The following is a 17914-nucleotide window of genomic DNA, read 5'->3' as shown; positions in this document are numbered from 1 at the left end:
CCTGGCGCACATCCCACTATGCCAATTTAGCACGGGATTGTACTGCCCAACCAGCTAAAGGATAATAAAGGACGAGAAGTTATGACAGTTCTTGGTCCAGCACGGCGGCCGTGGCGGTTAACAAGGGAAAAATGGCCCCAAATTTACTGTGTTCAGCGCCACAGACGATTATTATGATTGCGGCTCCATTGTGTCCGCAGCGCCGGACCGAACTCGCCGCACGATTGTGAACTTGGGTGCACTGTTCTGCGGGGAACGGGTCATGAGTGTCCATTTTCATTTCTTCTCGCCATTGTTACCGACGTAAACAGGTGTAGCCGGAACGTACCCAGAAGGTCAGAAAGACCTGGCCATTTAATTGTCACCGCCGAGAGCATTTTGTGGAGGGACACTAGAGCTTTTGTGGGACAGTCGAATCGCTGGCCGATTTGATACAGATTGAGGCTACGTGTGATGCTGCGTTTTGAAGTGTGTTTCACATTATGACGAATGCATTCCACATTCAAATTTGCGTAGTCCATTATTTAATATTCAGTGGAATCGTAACACAATTCAATCGAAATGTACTAAAGAATTGTAGCTCCTCTCAATTTTTTATTAAATTTTAAACGATTCTCCGGTCCCAAAACGAAATTGACGATGAATGTTTCATTCATTTCAAACGAGAGCTATGAATTTATTAATATCTTTCTCACATTTTGTCGCTCCTGGCCTCCATTTGGAATGTTCAATTTAACTTTTCCAAAATCTACATTGGGCAAAATGGAAGCACTAGTACTTTGTAAATATAATCACTCAAAACCTCCTCGCAGGCAGACCCGGGTGCCAGCATTCTCAAGTGCACCTTTGACCCTGCTCACTTCTCGTGCCCGTGTATTTTGCAAAGAGTAAGAAAAAATAAATCTTAGTCCAAACGGTTCCGGCCAACCGGTACCGGCATGCTGTCGCCAGTTGGTTTCTTGCCTTGGCGCAGCCGGAGCTTTCGACATACGCAGTGCATCGTGGCCCTGGGTGCAACCCAGAGCCACACGCCACACCCAGCGACCGCACATGCGAAAGCCGCCATTAATAAATTGGTTCTCGTCGGGTCTGTCAGCAGCCGTTGCCGTTTGCATTCGCTTTCGCTCGCCGAAAGTCCGCTGCAGGGCAGAAGAACTCAACGAAAGGGAAGGACTTTGCACGAAAACTCGTTTCGGCGGTTTCGGGGAAAGTTTATCCTCCCGAAAGAGCTGCTGCACATCTGCGAGCCGTCAGCCTCTTCACCGGGTCTATTCTTCTCGTTTATTAGTAGCAAGATGGTGCTGTAGGATGAACGATGGCACCCGAGCGCCCGGGGCTCGTATGTGTTCTGAGGCAAGGGCTTTGAGGTTTGAAATATCATCACCGTTCATTTTCGAAATGACTACAGAAACCTCAAACAACTCCAAACCGTTTATTTCGGCTACGTACAGCGACGACCCACGACAACGGCCACGGCAGCCAGGGCCGCGCCAAGCGGATAATCGGGCTGGAAACAAAACACTCTCATTTACCGCTAAATAAACGTTCAAACGGCTAACAAATGGGTGTCGCCGTGAATCATCATTACGGATTTCTGCTTCCCGGTTGCCCACTTACGGTGGCAGTGTTTTTTGGGGGAGACTCATCTCCATGCACATGTTGCACCCGAGCCCACCTTAGCTTTGTAGTTCGGACGGGCCAAAATGGCAAATCTCGCAGACCCATTTGAAGTTCTGTTTTTTTAATCTCCATTTAATTGGCTTTATAAATCATAAATCAAACACGCTCCGTTCGAACTGATATATCGTGCTTCAGATAGCCCTCTTTGGGGTACGAATGTGTTTCTCCATTCCAACTGTGAACATTCAGATTTATAATTTAAAAACCAATCACACACGTGGAAGGAATCGGTGGTATGTGAAAAATCATTTCCTTTGGCCTTTGCATCCATCACGAAAACTGTGCACCGGACAAAAGGTTTAATTCTGGGCTTCCCAACTGAGGGCAATCAATGTGTAAACTTTTGATTAAGCAATTTTCACTTTGAGTCCGGGAAATGCGCCAGGACTGTGCGATTGCATACCGGGCACCAACATTGTATCGCGCAATGCGCTGGTAAGTTTAATTTTCCACTGATTCGTTATTCGTGTACGACACCGCAATTTGAATACAAATAGAAAATCGATCACAATCGAACACTGATCTGGGTACGGACGGATTCGGGTACGTTTTTCCAATAATGCTTGCCCCGTTTCGAGCGAAACCGAATTACACATTACTCACAGAGCCCTTCAGCTGCTGTCGATACCCTGGAAGCCGGGCGTTTATCTGCCCACTCTCCGCAAGCACATTAGCACGTAGGTCCTTTTTCACAGATTTTTTGACGTACGTGAGACCGTTAAATCATCGTAAAGTACACATGAACCCACTCACCGGGGGGTTTTGTTTTTCCGTAGAACGGATAATTTATGCAACCTTTGGCTTCGGTTCTTCGGGTTTTATTGCTTTGCCACATTCAATCGGAGTTTACCCGACCAGAACCGTTTTATTGGGTGTTGCAAGCAATCAACATGCTTCTCGTGGGTCCCAACGCCACAGGACATCGTAAAAGTGAGGTCGTTTTTCTTTGCGAAATTCAATCTCAAGTGTGATTCACAGAAATCCGTTGTCGATCTGGAGCCGGTTTGCATGCGACCGAAGTGACACGTTGCGAAGATGTTGACTCTATTTATGAGATTTTTCCCTACTCCTACACGCCAACATTCGTTTGCCGGGTGGATAAAAACAGTAACGCAATTAGCAATCTCGAGCTGGAGTTTGTTTGTTATGCTCGGCTCTAGAGGGCCGTTCCGCGTTCGAATGGAGAAGGCCGAAGTTCACACCGGCAAAAAAAACATCAACAAAGCGATTAATTGTTATTTAATGAGTGTACATTTGCACGCCAATTCGGCCCGGCAACGTGAGCTGCGGCCCGTTGGGAAGAGATTTTTCGTTCGACATTGAAATGTTGCGATAATCTGGATGTAAATGATCCGAACGAAGCCGATAGTCATAAGAAAGTGTGGAATAATAGATTACACTCATTATTAGCCCCATCATCATCATCAGCTTGATTACTATCTCCGTTTTCCACTTACTAATCATGAGGCAATCCTACACCGAGTCCGGTCCACATCCCGAGGGAAATCAGATAGGAAATCCTGCGTGCCGAGAACTTGCTGCAAGCAAAAACTCATCTTCGCTTCCTAGACAACCAGTCTCACGGATTGGTGAGACGGAACACTTCCTTGGGTATTGAAAAGCTTCTCGGAGCATAAAAAGTTAGACAGATATTGTAACCATGCGTCGAATCGGAAGAATCTTTTGCACCGTAAGCAGGGAAATCGAAGAAAAGCCGCCCATAACCGTATCCGTGACGGACCAGCCTTTGCGAGGGCAGCGGAACCGGTTAATTTATGGTCCAAAAGGAAAACAATTATCTGTCTTAACCCTCCTGAATAGATAATGGACCCGGCACGGCCGTCTCGGTGGCCGGACCGTGGGGAGAATTAAAAACTTTTCTCACCCACTTTTCAAACCCACCCTCGGCCTTGCCTGACCTCTAGTGGCGAACTTTTAACTTTCCTGGTGCCCTGGTTTCGTTATGCTTCGGGTCCTTTTTTTGTTTGCTCTGCATTTGCGCCGGCCACCAACATTTGCAGGAGATGCCGATGCCTGCTGATAATGACGCAGTGCGATGCGCGCTGAAATATGAGAAACACTTGGCCCCGAAAAACAAAAAAAAAACAAACCGGACACTGGCTTGCCGTGAGCTATTTTTAATTTACTAATTGCAGCTTCAAAGTGTCGGGCGCCAGATTGGGCTGAAAGTTTAAACAGTTCGTCAGTTCATTAGGAAAAGTATGGCCCCGAATGGTGGCCAAAGTGATTTTGAATATTTCGACTCCAACCCAAAGATCGCCCACAGTTCACGTTTTGAGACGGATGGTTACCGCCCAGCAACAACAGGTCCGGCATGCGGGGCTCACATTCCAGCCTCCGGCTGCGATGGAGGACAAACGTTGGGGTCATCAAATTCCTGCCATCCCAAGACACGACAACGTTACCGCTGTGCGAGGAATGGCGCTGTCAGAATGATAAATACCCAAGCAGCATGCATCCGGCGCGGATTGTAAACCGGAGTGGGATGTTTACCGTCGCCCGCAACCTGCCTTCAAATGGCGCGCTCCGAGGAACGCTCCATGGCCTCTGCCTGCTGTGGGCGTATTCTTTTATATTTCTGTTTCTTCCACCGGTGGGGTATTCTGTTTTTTTCTGGGACCCTCTGTGTCTCGTGGGGCATGGTGCCCGGTGCCTTAATTAAATGTGATGTGTAATCGCGAGTCGAGCATCAGTGCCCGCACAGGCTACGGGGACGCCCGTGACGTCCGTGGCCAACGAGTCCTCCCTGCCAGTGACCGCGATGGGAGTTCTTAAAAATTTAATCATTTAATCATGGAACAACTCGAGGAAGTCCCCGCGACAAACCGGCGAAGACCGCCCTGCGCCACGTCGTTTGTGCTTCCCGTGCGCGTTCTTCCGCTTCCGTTGTTTGTCAACCGGACGCCACGGAGACGCAGAGCACTGACGGACGGCTGAGCTGTATGAAGCAAAACCTGAGCCATTTGTCAAAATGTCCGAATGGGGCGCGCGCGCTGTAATCCACGGAATTACGCGGTTTTTCTTCGGGCCGGTTTGCAATTAAAGCTGGTTTGGGGTGGGCCGCTAATATAATCCGGTAAACTTTGGCGCAAAACTCGGTACTCGGCGGTGTTGGGACGATAGCTAGGGCTTCGGCCGGGGCGGTTTGTCTTTCGAGTTTCTTTATTGTCACATTAAAATATTATCACACTTCGCCGTTCCTCGCTGTGGAGTAAATGTTTGTTTAAAATAAAATAAAACACACTCTAACCAAGAAATAGCGGCAATTACTCATTTAAAACTTGCTCAGTCAATTTTCTTATCACATCTTAATTGGCTGAATTGTTAAATGTGTCGTTTCACCTCGAACACGGTGGTCGGCGGACTTTTGGTTTTTAGCACCTACGGGCATATTAAATTTAAATGGTGTTAAAAATTGTTACAAATGTTCGTCCATGTGTTAAAGCGAGATACATACTTGGTAACTAATAGAAGTTTGAGTTTCTGTTTTTCCTTCCGGTATTTAGTCGTTAAATTTATCAAACCATTTAAAGCAGCTCCCTTATCGTTCCGACATGGTGCCCGACATCGATGTCGTTACTTTTGGGATTACCGGCCAAAAAAGAACACTGAACAAATATTTATTCACACCGCGTAAGCGCTATGACCGTGGTGTCCCAGTGGTCTTTAATGTTTTCCCAAGACAACCGACATTACCGCGTCAGTGTTCGCTAATTAACACCACCATTCATCCGGAGTGCGCGTCGTCCACTGTACCGATCGAAAGCTTTCGTTTATGTTTGGGATTAATGATTGGGATCCGCTTTGATGGCGATGACGAAAAAAAGGAAACGAAACGCAACGATACCATCGACGCCGGAGCCGTGGGCCGGCGAAAATCAATTCCCGGATCTCCGAAACGATGGAATCGTTCATTGGACCAACCGAATGCTGCTTCCGCGTCGCCTGTCGCCCGTTTCTGACTTCTGTTTGGAAATGCGGTAGCCAAGCGCACAAACTAAGCCCCAGTTTGGCTAATGAAAGTTTACGAGCTTTTTTGCCCGTACTCGGAGGGACACTAAAAGTGCGCCGATACAGCGGACCGTACTTTTATCTACTGGCGCGCCCGCCTGCGCACCGCCATCGGTATCGTAAAGTTTTGGATTTTAGAATTATTTATTTACCCAAGCGCTGTGCGTGTTTGCCATTCTTGGGCCGCGAGCCCGCGGGATGGATTCTTCGCCAAATACCATTTTCCGCTCGGTACGGGGGCCGACCGGAAAGAATTTCTTTTCCCGCGAATACATCCGAGCCGCGTAATCCCAGCGGCGCGGTAATCCACGAATCGGCCCGCGTCTAACCAAATAACGGGCCGATAAATAAATAAATCCTTCGGCACAGGCCACCGTCGTGGCCACCGCGCCGTGGCTTAACCGGGAGCGAACTGTTCGCTACGCCGTCCGGATCGGTTGGTTCTGTTTGCTGCCGTTGTCTCAAAACCCGTAACCCAGGCCCGGGGCTTCACCGTGCCGTATTTTCGATTGGAATTTCCGTTTCGCGGTTGATTTAGGGGACGCTCATACAACTGTGCACATTTCCTGCCCTGCAACTCAATTTACGGACCCAGTAAGGACGTGGAGCGAGGGTCTCCGGGTTCTGCCGTGACAGGAACTTGCTTTGTAAGTGAAACTGAAGCGCCATCAGCGCTGCCATGTCCCGTCCAACAGGCGGCGAACGCTAATGGGTTCGGCGGGATGGTCGAATAATTCAATTCCTGGCTTCCCTTTGGTTGTTGCAGCCGAACCACTCGTATGCTGTCTCGTTTTTTTGCTATTTGTCTCCGGCAGGCTCCATCGCGGATCGATTTCTTGACGTAAGCTGCGCATTGATGTGTTGCCGTGGGGCAATGGGGGCGCATGGTGGCTGAAGCCGCCGGTGATCGATGTTATTGTGTTATTGAAAGATAGTTCATCGGATCGGTGAGCACATAAATGTCAGTCGCGCTGACAATTGTGTTTCAATTAACTGTTGTGAAAAGGCCCTGGCATTTGCATACATTTTAGTTCGCGTTTACCCACAGACAAACTAACGACTGTCCCGATACTACAAAACCAAATGCACTTAAGCTCATAACAAGTGTGGATAATTCCAATCGAAAGAAAAACATCCTGAATACTGGAAGCGGTATCATAACGAGCCAATTTAAATTCGCTCTCTCTCTCTCTCTCTCTCTCTCCCAAACTCTCTGGACTGCAACACAGAACTTGGGCGGCTCCCGGCCAAGGGTCCCAGCCAGTGCTCATCGATGTAATCTTTTTCTTCCGTTTTCGCCTCACCAAAGTTCATTCTAGAAGATTAAAAAACTTTTGCCATCCCCTCAGAGGCCATCAGAAATACTTTGGCGCCGACTAATTGGCGAACCGAAACTAATCGAAACCGAAAGTGCACGGTGGGGCCAACTACATGCCAGGGGTTCGGAGGCTTATTGAGGCTGCACAGGACAGTAACTGTCATCGGGCAGACAATCAGTCAAGTTGGTGGAGATGGTCGCCATGAAACTTTCTCAACAGTGTGCCAGTTTTCAATTATGAACCCGTAATCAACCTATTCCGAGCGAGTGAGCATGAGCGCTCATTGCACTGCATTGGCGTTGTTGTTGCCTATTCAGGCAACGTTGACGATGCATCCTTCGGAGCGATTGCTAGCCGCCCGGTGCTTAGACCGAGCCGGTGAGTGGGCAAAAGTTGCTGATTTCACCACTCCACGTGGGCAATGAGGTGTAAAGTGCCGTTTGGTAGGGAACTGTTTAGTTGGCAGTTTGGCCGAGGTTCGGCTATTTGGTTGTGGTTCGCCATGCAATCGGCTGCCACTGACCCATTTTCGTTCACACTGATTTTCCTTTCAATTTGTTTTGCCTTAACGGACTGCATAAATTTAGTCAATTTTTTTATACGGGACAAGGTTGCACACATAATAAGGGGTAATAAAAGCGGAAGCCGGAAGCCTATCAAAACGGCTCCCGATCTCGCCATATTCGTAAAAGAAAACTGAAACTAGTTTAAATATTCACCAAAAGACACACGATAATGGTACTGCAAACTAGGCAATACTGGCTGAATGACTGCAATTCAATATCCTTGCCACATGCTTGACTTGGGAACTGCTGCAGAAGGCAGACCCTTGGCGCCCCTCTTGTCGGCTCGTTCACAAACAGTTGCGGACGGAGTTGTTTGGGGTAAATAAAACATTCATCCCCGCAAACCGGAGTTCAGGGTGGGCCGAAGGAGCATTCGAAAGCGAAACGCGAAGAACGTGCCACGTTCGGGTGTAAATATTTAATTTCGATTCGTTCACTTGCCATGGTCTAGGGGTTTCTTTTTCGGTCGTTGTTGCGGAAATGGTTGTATTTTCACAACCCGCTTTTCCGCAACTCGAAAGTACTGTGCCCGACGGTGTAAGCGTCCCAAACAATCCAAGTCCGCTTTTTGGGCAACAAGCAGCGGTTTTTCGGGCGATGTAAGAGAAATTTAATCTTCGCCAAAGATTGACGGAAGCTACGTCAAAACCGCCAACGACGAAGATGTCGTTATTTGGTTGCTTCTTCCGCCGCGCTCCGGAGCCGTTGTTGCGGTGTTATTGATTGGGTTCGTGGAGTCAATCGCCTGAATCAACAACAACAACGACCCCAGCAGGGGGGTTCTTTGATTCACCCGGCGCTGGTTCCGGTTTCCGGCCTCGAAGCGACAGACAGCAAAAACATGGCCCACAGATTCGTATCGCATCGGTTGGAATAAACCCATTAGCTTATGACCCTGGACCGCCCATGTCGGTATCTAAAGCTATCGGAGCAATACGACTACGAACCACTTCTTTCAATCAGCATTAAATAATCATATTGCTATTTGCGTTCGGCTTTGTTAATTTAGCAACCGCAGGCCACGGAATGTGGGCTCAGAAAATCCGGCATTTTATTTATAACATAAAATCTCCTTCGAAAAAGGAACGGAAGTTCAATAAATTAAACGAAATGACTCCAAGCACTACTACTAAAGTACGCTCTGTTCGGCTTTCGTACCATACTTTATGATGATTGCAATTAAAACTAGCCCAAGCCTGGGTACGAGCAACCAATTTGTGTCAACGTTGCCATCCCTGTTCTGTGGCCACTTTTCCGACGGTTTCGGTAGAAAAAGTGGGTAGCCCGTGACTACATGATTTTTAATGTATTCAAAAGTTTTAATTCAAGACCATGGCGCAGTGAAAGTTAGACCTCGAAGTCCAAAGTGAAATTCATGACAAAACCACAATCTACCCAACGAGAGTGGCGCAGGCCCGGCCTAGTATGCTCGTTACTTCGTGGCTGCAAGCGCCAAAAATACCCCCGTTTGCCTAGCACGGAGCCACAGAAACGGTTTTCTTCGGGCAGTCATCTCTGTTGTTCGGTTCACCGCCAAAAACGGACTCAATTAAACACAGGACGAATCTTGGTCCTTCGCCGAAATATTTGTCGCTGTCAAGCGAAGTCCACCGAAAAGTGGTGCACGAAAAACTTCGCACCCAACACCATTTACGGGCCTCAAAATTGAAGCTCGCCGTTTGTTAAAACATCCACCCGTGGCAAAGAATGATAAAGAAAACGTGGAAGCATTCCGATCATTGTGCGTCGTCGTTTGGAGTGCCGACGGCAACAATGGGACCCGGTGGACCCGGTTGCCGGCTCTTGCCGAGTGGGAAAATCTAATTTCCATGTCATTTTCACCGCACGAAGACGTTCGCGCCGCTTGCATCGAAGAAGAAAAGAAGCAAACGGCACAACAAAGGGACGAAACGAAAAAGAAACCCTTCCCAAAAAGGGATCTCAAGATCGTGTTCATCGCTGAGGCACAGCCAAGCAAAAAAAGGGCGGAAAGAAGTGGCAACTTTTGGCACCACCGACTTGCAAAGGGGACCCGGTGCCCGGCATCGCATAAAACACAATGTCGGCCGCGTCCCTTTCTGTGAAAAGCGTTCTTTACGTATTTTCTTTTTTTATTTTATTCACCCGTCGACTCGACAATCTTAACGATTCGTGCCGCTGGTGCATCTTCCGCCCGAATCGTACCGACCAAATGGTCGTTTATTTAGCAATTTCTAGCAAGTCGGATGGACCGGTCTTCTTCGTCGCGCAGGTTTCAACTATTTTTCCCGATGTTGAAAATTATACTGCAAACTGAGGTGGGAATCATGAACGCAAACAGAGGGACAGGCAGAGAGTGAGAGAGAGCGAGAAATTTAGTGAAGAAAAGTAGTTCCATCGGCAAGAACAATGAATATTTCTAGGTTTAATGTCAATAAATTAAAGCGATTCTCGGGTGCGGGACGATGGCGCCGGACTAGGACACGCCACGAAATATGGTGCGGTGCACAAAAAATAAGCCATCTTGTTTTAATGTCTCGGATCCCGCGGCACACAGCTTACGGGACCCCAGTGAGACCACTTAGCATATTTGTTTTTTTTTAAACGGTACGTTTAGTGAAGTTGCTATTGTCAGTGCACTCTTTTAGTTTTATATTCACTTTAATGCTATAAATGTTCATTCGGTTAAACCAATTAAGTAAATGAAGCTAATTCTACATTAGAATTCGGATACATTATCTTAAAAAGTTTTATAATTCTCTTTTATGGTTCTCTATCGTGATCAATTCTAATGTTATTTAAAGGAATCGTTGCTTAAATTCCACCACATTACTATTGTTTGTACACAACAAACACTGTTTTAAGCCATGACCGTACTTTACACTTTAAAATGAAGCATATTCAAACGACCCAGCAACTAAACGACTCAAAAGCGACGTTCAACAACAAGCTCGAGTGGCAAACAGTACCTTGCCAACACGCACCGACGAGCCCACGGCCCCATAAAAGAGATCCCCACATTAAGCTCCTGGAATTCGGGAAGCACCCGCGATAGAAGCACCAAGCGCGAGAAGGCTGTTTAAGCATCGTGCCAAAGGGGCCCATTAAGGGCCACCCTCGTGAAGCTTGTGAAATCGCGCACAGCGTTCGGTGTATTTTTCTTCATCTTATGCGAAAGCAGAAAAAACCGATGGCAAGTGATCGATGTGAGCCTCTGAAAGGCGCGGCTTAGGCTGGCCGCTTTGCGGTGTCGATTCTGTGTATGATCAATAGGCGAAAATCGGGCACGATTGAAAACGTTTAACGAGCCTTCGTTACGCGTGCGGCTCCTAACCGCTTTCTAATGGGGTTGCAGCGCCTTTGGTCCCTCTCATGCTGGGTATTGTTATGTCTGTTGGGAGGCTCACCCAAGAAATAATCGAGACCGGGATGATGATAGACTGAAGGACCTCCAATCGTCAGTGCAGAATGGCACGGAGAAAGAATAATATGCCAAGTGTCAATAAATAATGTATTGCCCGTAAGAGTTTGCTTGAAACCCAATTAAATTGTTGTTTCGCAACATAATAAAATAAAGTACCAAGCCGAACAGAACGCAGTGTGGTTGTATGAATAATGGAACGCGGCTCTGGGCTGGTTCTCCTTTTCAACTCTCTTGCGATTGTTAATTGAATTTTTATGTGAATCGAATTTTTATTTAATTTTATAGATTGTTATGCGTTCGTCTGGTGCCGCTGCTAAAAGCATTTCGAGTTTTTATTTTTTCCTTTTCACCATTCCTTTACCAATCCATCAGCAGGGCGGTGTGCTGCGAGGAAAACCACTTCAAAAGCATAATTGAATTATTATATCGCGGTGTCCTCTTTCGTTGCCATTGATTACGGTTTTATCTTCTGTTTGCAGAACTGACCCACGCGGCCACCCGCATCCAGGCCAGCTTCCGGGGCCACATGGCCAGAAAAACGGCCCCCAAGGAGGGCGAGGACACGAAGAAGGTGGTAGACATTGACGAAATTACCAGAAAGGTAAAAACGCAAAGCTGACACGGGCAACGTTTGAACGCCGACGCTATTTACCGTACTTCCCGGTGCGCTCTTTTCTTTCCCACAAGGTTGCCGAGGAACTGGACATCGACATGGACGATCCGGAGCTGCACAAGGCGGCCAGCAAAATTCAGGCCTCGTTCCGTGGCCACAAGGTGCGCAAAGACGTGCCGAAGGATGGTGAAAACTAAGAAGCATAAACACTGCTGTGCAGGATTGATGGCGTCCCACGATTTTCGAGCCCGGGCGGCCGGCTGGCCCCCCGGGCAGATAGCAGTCGGGACACCTGCCGGTGCGAGTGTCCCGACACCCTTCCTATTCCTTCATGCTGCTGCACATCCGTCACGTTGTCGCCGGGTGCAGCTGCTTGCATTTGTGGCCCCGTGAACGAGAAAGAGAGAGCAAGAAAGTGGCAATTTAAAACCACAAACGAAGTGAGCCCAATGGAGAGAAGAAAAAAATGAGAAATATTGCACCTGTTATGATTTCATAAATTTTATCGATCATATCCAATCGAGTATATTAAAGCATCCTGAATCGTAGCGGAAGAACCCAACCCAACCGTTTGATATCCTTCTTCTTCGGCATGCGTGGTGTGTTTCTTCGTGGAAGGCGCACTGGCAGGGACGAACGGCGAATGTTACATTCAATGGATGGAAGAAATACTGAAAGCGACATTGAAAGGCCACTTACTGAATCAAAGAAAACTTTTAAACTACAGCCATTTGAAGCAGATCAACCGATAGGATACGCAGCGCAACCTAACCAACTCCGGACTCCGGACCATGGAACCGATAACTGATCATTTTTCAATTAAAACTATTGCACACGCGGAAACAGTAGCAGCTCGGTGAAGGGCAAACGAGGAATCCTTTCGAGTGTTAGGTGGCCAAGGCTGGTGGTGAGCACGGCCACCGCACATGTTGTTGGCCACAGTATTTCTGCAAGCAACATACAACCTAAACGACACACATACACTATCGATAAACAAATGTTTAGTGCGAATCCGTCGGGCACTTACTGAATAAACTTGCAAACCTTCGCGGCACACACAGTTTGCTTACTCTTGTAGGGAAATCCAAACACTAAACACACACTCCCAGAAGCGAAGGGTTTTTTCTAGCACCGCAAAATTGTGTTTTAAGAAACAATTTCCATACGAAATCAAAACCCAGAGAGTACTCACTTGTAGTACGTATAGAATACAACTCCCGCATGGTGCACTCCCGATACAGCAAATAGTAACGACCGGCTGCTGTAGAGAAGCGGTTAAAATATGTGGGCCACATTTGAACGATTTTCGGCATCACACATCCGAACCAACAGCCAATCGCCAACAGAAGGACGGGTTCAAATCGAAACAGGATAAGGCGACAATGCATGGACCAGAACGCGGCACGGGGTACCTAGACAACCGGTGAACCCCTTCCGAGAGCCAAGTCAATCTTGCGAAGAATGTGCGTTTAAAAATAAATCTCTATTTAACCAACCAGCTGCGAACTTTGCTGCGATGTAACCGATACGAGTGCGTTGAGGATGTGGGAAACGGGGAGCGAAAGAAAATCGTCACCGCCATGAATGTAACTGTCAATAGGCAAAATAAATGCATTACTACATTGAGCTTTAAATTCCCAAAACTCCTTCCGGCAGCAAACGAAGGGCTCCATTTCGCCAGAAAAGAGGAAAGAAATAACAATGAATGAATTGTGGGAAGAATTCTTACAATTGAAGAAGATCGTGCGATCTCATGTATTTCGCTTCCTTCGTACGGACATCGGCATCCTCACATGTCCTCGACGCTGTACTTGTACGCTTCCTCCTCGACCGCTTTCTTCTTGCTCATCGTATCGAACCAGCGCTTCTCGAACCCGTTCGACCGATCGACGCCATCCCATCGATAGCCGGGCCGTATGTTGAATCGGTTGTCCGGGTACGCACCTTGGTACGACGGTTTCTCCGGTATGCCGGCCCGCTGGCTCTCTTCCTTGCGTTTGCTGCGCAAATACTCCAACATTGGGTCGCCGATGCGTTCTTGTTTTTTCAGATGCTCATCCAGATCGCTATCGTTCGCGTACCGTGCAAGCGGTTTCTCCATCTCGTGTGCCGCCTCCTGCAGCCGTGCGTTGTAATCCTCCACTTGCTTCACACTGTAAGGCGGTGCAGAAAACGAGTTAGATTAAACAGGGCATACATGACCCTTTTTAACGCAAGAACCTTACCCTTTTCCCCAGCGCGTGTAGATTTCCTTTTTCTTCTCCTCGTGCTTGCGCTTTTCGAACTCTTCCCGAAGCTCCTTCTCGATGTCCTTCCGGCGGCCCGTTTTGCCACGAACCACCGTCTGTGCGTCGCGCCCCGTAAGATCGGCAGACATTTTCGAAAACAGTTCATCCTCCCGCTGCCGGAAGCGCTCGTTTTCTTCGCGTACGGCTCGTGCGGCCTGTAGCCCAACCCGTTTGCCGTCGAGTGTTTTGGTCATGCGACTCGGACCGGCGGCTTCCTGTTCCGGGGGGGAACGATTACGTTCCTCTTTCACTCGGACTGGAGGTAGAATTGTGGCTGTGCGTCTCGAGGGACTTCTCGATGACCGTTTTTGCCCCCGTCTTGGGGGACTTTCATCCGAGTCGCACCGTGGCTCTTGCTTTATGCGAACCGCTGGCTCCACCGTTGACTGGCGGTTGCGTCCTGCAGGACTTCGGCGAGACTTGCTCCGTTCTCTAGAATCGTTCCCTCTACGCCTCGGAGGGCTTTCATCTGAGTCACGCCGTGATGACCGACGTACTGGATCCGTGCGATGGCTGGATACCAGCCGGCGAGGGCTTTCACGAGCGATACCGCGATCGCGCCGACTGTTAGAACCACAGTTTCGCCGGTCGGGACTCTCATCCGAATCCATGTGACGATGGCTGGCTCTGTGAGAACTCTTGTTTCGTGTAGCTCCGTTGGACGAACTTTTGTGCAAATCTCTACTGCCGGGCCGTCTCGGAAGGCTTTCATCGGAATCGCGGCGCAATCTTCTCGGTGGGCTTTCATCCGAATCGTGACGATTACCACGTTTGGGGGCTGATTTGTCGGACTTGGTTCGTCTCGCAGGGCTTTCATCGGAATCACGGCGCAATCTTCTCGGTGGGCTTTCACCCGAATCGTGACGATTACCACGTTTGGGGGCTGTTTTGTCGGACTTGGATCGTCTCGGAGGGCTTTCATCAGAATCATCGCGCCGGCTTCGAACCATTTGCGTGTCTGAAGTAACGGCACGCCGAGGAGGACTTTCATCGGAGTCGAGTCGCTTGGATCGGGTATCTTTGGACCTTCGGTTCCTTGGTGGGCTTTCATCCGAGTCTCGCCGGGCCTTTCCACCGCTACTTGTTGACGCTTGTTTCGCATTTGTTTCAACACCAATGGCTAGTCGAACATCCCCGGTGCGGTTACTAACATCGCGAACCTGCAGCGTATCATCATTAGCTGCCACCACTTTCCACTTGTTGCTGCTAAAGTCCTCCTTCGCCCGCAGTTCCGGCGGCCGATCATCAATTATGCCCACAATCTGGGGTGCTTCCTCCCCAAGGGCAAAGAGATCCACATCGTCGGGATTCTCGATGGTCTGAAGCTTTGCGAAGTCTAAGTCGTCGTCGATGATCCGCACGCTGTAAAGGAGAAACACGAATCACACTTTAGGGCCCAGAAGTACTGTTGCGCTCAAGCGACATACTTACGTTTCCTTGCCGATGGGCTTTTTCACCTTTTTCTTTTTCTTCTTCTTTTCCTTATCATTGGAAAGATAACGTTTCAGGTACTCTTTCTGATTAATTTTCTGCGCCATCCTTGCGGCGAGGGAAACTAATAAACACCACAATGTTTACGGTGTTCCTTTTGTTTATATTTCATTTGACATTTCCCTTCAACCAGTCGGTCGACATGATGCTGACAACTGTCAAACTTTCAGTTGACCAGTTAAGCAATCGAAAGCAACATTTTTGCTATCTTTGAGCAAAAGCATTCGCCACAGAACTAATTTAACATCACATTTTATATGCCAAGAAATGTTACTAGCCACCGAAATGAGTTCTTCTAGGAAAATTTACGCTTTATTTGTGTCACCGACGATTCCTCGACACATAAAATGGAAACGAACTTATGAAATACAGACTGAGCACGTACTGCTTATGCATGGAAATGAATAGAGAAACTGTCCAGCGAACAAGCGAGCGGTTGATGTCAACGCCGACCGCCCCGGTTGTAGTTTGACCGCCCTCGGCCACCACCACCGCGGGTGTTGTAGTCGTTATTATCGTAGTTGTTCCGATTGTCGCCGTAACCACCACGATCGCTGTAGACACCACCGCTGCCATAATTCCCGCGACTATTCCCGGAACTATTTCCACTGTAGTGCTGCTGTTGCTGGTCACCGCCAAAACTACCACGACTCGATCCAGAACCATATCCACTGTGATTGTAATCTACAAAAAAGGAGCACAACAAACGTTGGGTTTACTCTGAGGAGGATTATCACACGGTAAGGCACACACCTTGTTGAGACTGTGACCAGCCTCCCTGCACCCGACCTCCGCGGTTCTGGTTGTGGCCACCTCCTCCGCCGCCACCTTGATAGTAACCGCCTCCGCCACTGCTCGAAGCCAGATTGCCACCGCCTCCTTGATTGTTATATCCTCCGCGGCCTCCTTGATAGAATCCTTGGCCACCATTGCCATTGCCTTGGTTGTATCCTTTGTTGGGGTAATTAGAGTGTTGTTGCTGGAAACCTCCGCCGCCACCACGTCCACCCTGGAAAACGCAGAAAAGTATTAACGTGAATAGTACCTTGTGAAACCAACTAAACAATAGAAAACTGGGATCCATGCAACTCACACCAACATCCTTTAGAAAATAGCATTTCAGAAGAAAGTGTTCCGATAAGATTTGTAAACGGGCAATTTTAATATCGTAAGGAGTTTCGTTTTAATCCGTTACATACCCTTCCTCCTCCGAAACCACCGCGGCCGCCACCGCCGCCGCCGCCCGTACTGCGCTGCGTTTGCCAGGAGGGCATTTCGAGGGCCGGTGCTTTGTGCTCGTACGCCCGTCCACCACGATCCGGCACCAGTCCGATGATGTGTCGCTGGATTTTGCTCTTCGTGTTCTTCCGAACCGTTGCGCTGCTCGTTTTTTCGATGATGGCCAGAGTTTCGCGCGCCGCCAGTAGCGCCGCAATATCCGTATCCCGTCCACCTGCTTGCAGGGCGTCGAGAATTTTGCGCTTCTCCGCGTACCGCTCCGCAATTGTACCCTCTTTATCTTTGGCCCGGTTCGACCATCTGAAGCTCTGAATAGTAACGTCCAGCCGGGTCAGCAACATCTTACGCCTCAGATCGTACTCATGGTCCAGCTCTTTTTGTATGCGCTCCAACTTGGCCCACTGGTCGCCCGTAAGGCGCTCCTTTGGGTTGAACAGAGGTTTGCTGAGTCGACTCTCGCCCTCGTTGCGTACCATATCGTCCAGATGGGAGTTGATCTTCTCGAACAGCATCTTCGGTGGCACATTGTTCGGCGGTTTGCCCATGCCGAGCGTAATACAGATGTCCTTCAAGGCCGCGGCCGTCGGCGATTCGTGCAGGGTGATTACGGTTGATTTTTCCTTCGGTTTCAACGCTTCCAGCATCTTCAGTGCCATCAGCTCGTTCACCAAGTAGTCGAGCAGCAGCAGTTTGGCTTCGAGCGTTTGCAATCGATCGGAAACGTGACCCACCGTGAGGCTGGTATAGGGACACGTGAGTTCCTTCAGAAAGCTCGACAGTTCCCACACGAAGGTGTTCGAGTCTTCGCTCTTGGTGATGCGTTCGTCCAGCTTGCCCAGTACGCGGATTTCCTCCGTCAGCCAGATCACGACGTCCTGGAACTCGCCACTCTGCGTGCCGGCCAGGATGGCGGTGTTGGCATAGTTTTGATCCAGAAACGGGCCATCGTACCTGCCAACGGAGGGCACAGGTTGTTGCTACCCCTTGCATTGATCGAAACCCTACATATCGAAGCCTATTACTCACCCAACATTTCGCAATTCGAACAATAGTTGCGCTTCACCTGCTGCCATAGCGGAACGGAAAGCTACGCAAGAACGAAAAGCCGGCCAAAGTTCTACTGCGATACCAAACGTTGCAACGTTACTCCAAGATGCCGAGCGCGTTACGGGGTCGCAAACGGGCGACCAGGTTTATTTTGCAAATAAACCACAGTTCCTGATTCTCGTGCAGATGGGGGACAACCTTTTTTTCTTCGTTCTTCGCTGCCGCTGCGGTTCTTG

The 17914-nt window shown here is 48.8% G+C and overlaps 3 protein-coding genes across 3 annotated transcripts in view; 1 reads left to right on the top strand and 2 right to left on the bottom strand.

Moving 5' to 3' along the window:
• Positions 1–13244, top strand: part of LOC131205555 (neuromodulin) — a 43702-nt gene extending 30458 nt beyond the window's left edge. Inside the window, exons 3-4 of the mRNA XM_058197708.1 lie at positions 11480–11601; positions 11688–13244. Of these exons, the coding sequence (XP_058053691.1) occupies positions 11480–11601; positions 11688–11810 (245 nt within the window). The 3' untranslated portion in view covers positions 11811–13244. The remainder of the gene's footprint in view (positions 1–11479; positions 11602–11687) is intronic.
• A 158-nt stretch (positions 13245–13402) lies between these two features.
• On the bottom strand, positions 13403–15459 carry LOC131216269 (BUD13 homolog). Its single transcript, XM_058210719.1, has 3 exons — positions 15333–15459; positions 13839–15263; positions 13403–13766 (listed from the first exon to the last, which is right to left on the bottom strand). Exons 1-3 carry the CDS (start codon positions 15437–15439, stop codon positions 13403–13405), a joined length of 1896 nt encoding a protein of 631 aa, XP_058066702.1. The 5' UTR covers positions 15440–15459.
• A 247-nt stretch (positions 15460–15706) lies between these two features.
• LOC131216255 (protein FAM98B-like) lies at positions 15707–17879 on the bottom strand. The gene is made up of 4 exons (XM_058210699.1): positions 17658–17879; positions 16592–17582; positions 16146–16401; positions 15707–16076 (listed from the first exon to the last, which is right to left on the bottom strand). The coding sequence occupies exons 1-4, from the start codon at positions 17702–17704 to the stop codon at positions 15835–15837; spliced, it is 1536 nt and encodes a 511-aa protein (XP_058066682.1). The 5' UTR covers positions 17705–17879; the 3' UTR covers positions 15707–15834.
• Positions 17880–17914: the final 35 nt, after the last annotated feature.

This window comes from Anopheles bellator, chromosome 1, assembly GCF_943735745.2.
Source record: "Anopheles bellator chromosome 1, idAnoBellAS_SP24_06.2, whole genome shotgun sequence".
Classification (NCBI taxonomy): Eukaryota; Metazoa; Arthropoda; class Insecta; order Diptera; family Culicidae; genus Anopheles; species Anopheles bellator.
This window is presented reverse-complemented; position numbering and strand designations above follow the sequence as displayed.

What these genes read in the sequence shown, in the direction of transcription:
- LOC131216269 (XM_058210719.1), bottom strand. Translation starts at nt 15,439, where the DNA reads ATGGCGCAGAAAATTAATCAGAAAGAGTACCTGAAACGTTATCTTTCC. An exon ending in AAGCCCATCGGCAAGGAAAC is followed by an intron (nt 15,264 to 15,332) that starts GTAAGTATGTCG and finishes TCTCCTTTACAG; the next exon opens with CGTGCGGATCATCGACGACG. An exon ending in TACACGCGCTGGGGAAAAGG is followed by an intron (nt 13,767 to 13,838) that starts GTAAGGTTCTTG and finishes ACCGCCTTACAG; the next exon opens with TGTGAAGCAAGTGGAGGATT.
- LOC131216255 (XM_058210699.1), bottom strand. Translation starts at nt 17,704, where the DNA reads ATGGCAGCAGGTGAAGCGCAACTATTGTTCGAATTGCGAAATGTTGG. An exon ending in TTCGAATTGCGAAATGTTGG is followed by an intron (nt 17,583 to 17,657) that starts GTGAGTAATAGG and finishes CTCCGTTGGCAG; the next exon opens with GTACGATGGCCCGTTTCTGG. An exon ending in CTGGTCACAGTCTCAACAAG is followed by an intron (nt 16,077 to 16,145) that starts GTGTGTGCCTTA and finishes CCTTTTTTGTAG; the next exon opens with ATTACAATCACAGTGGATAT.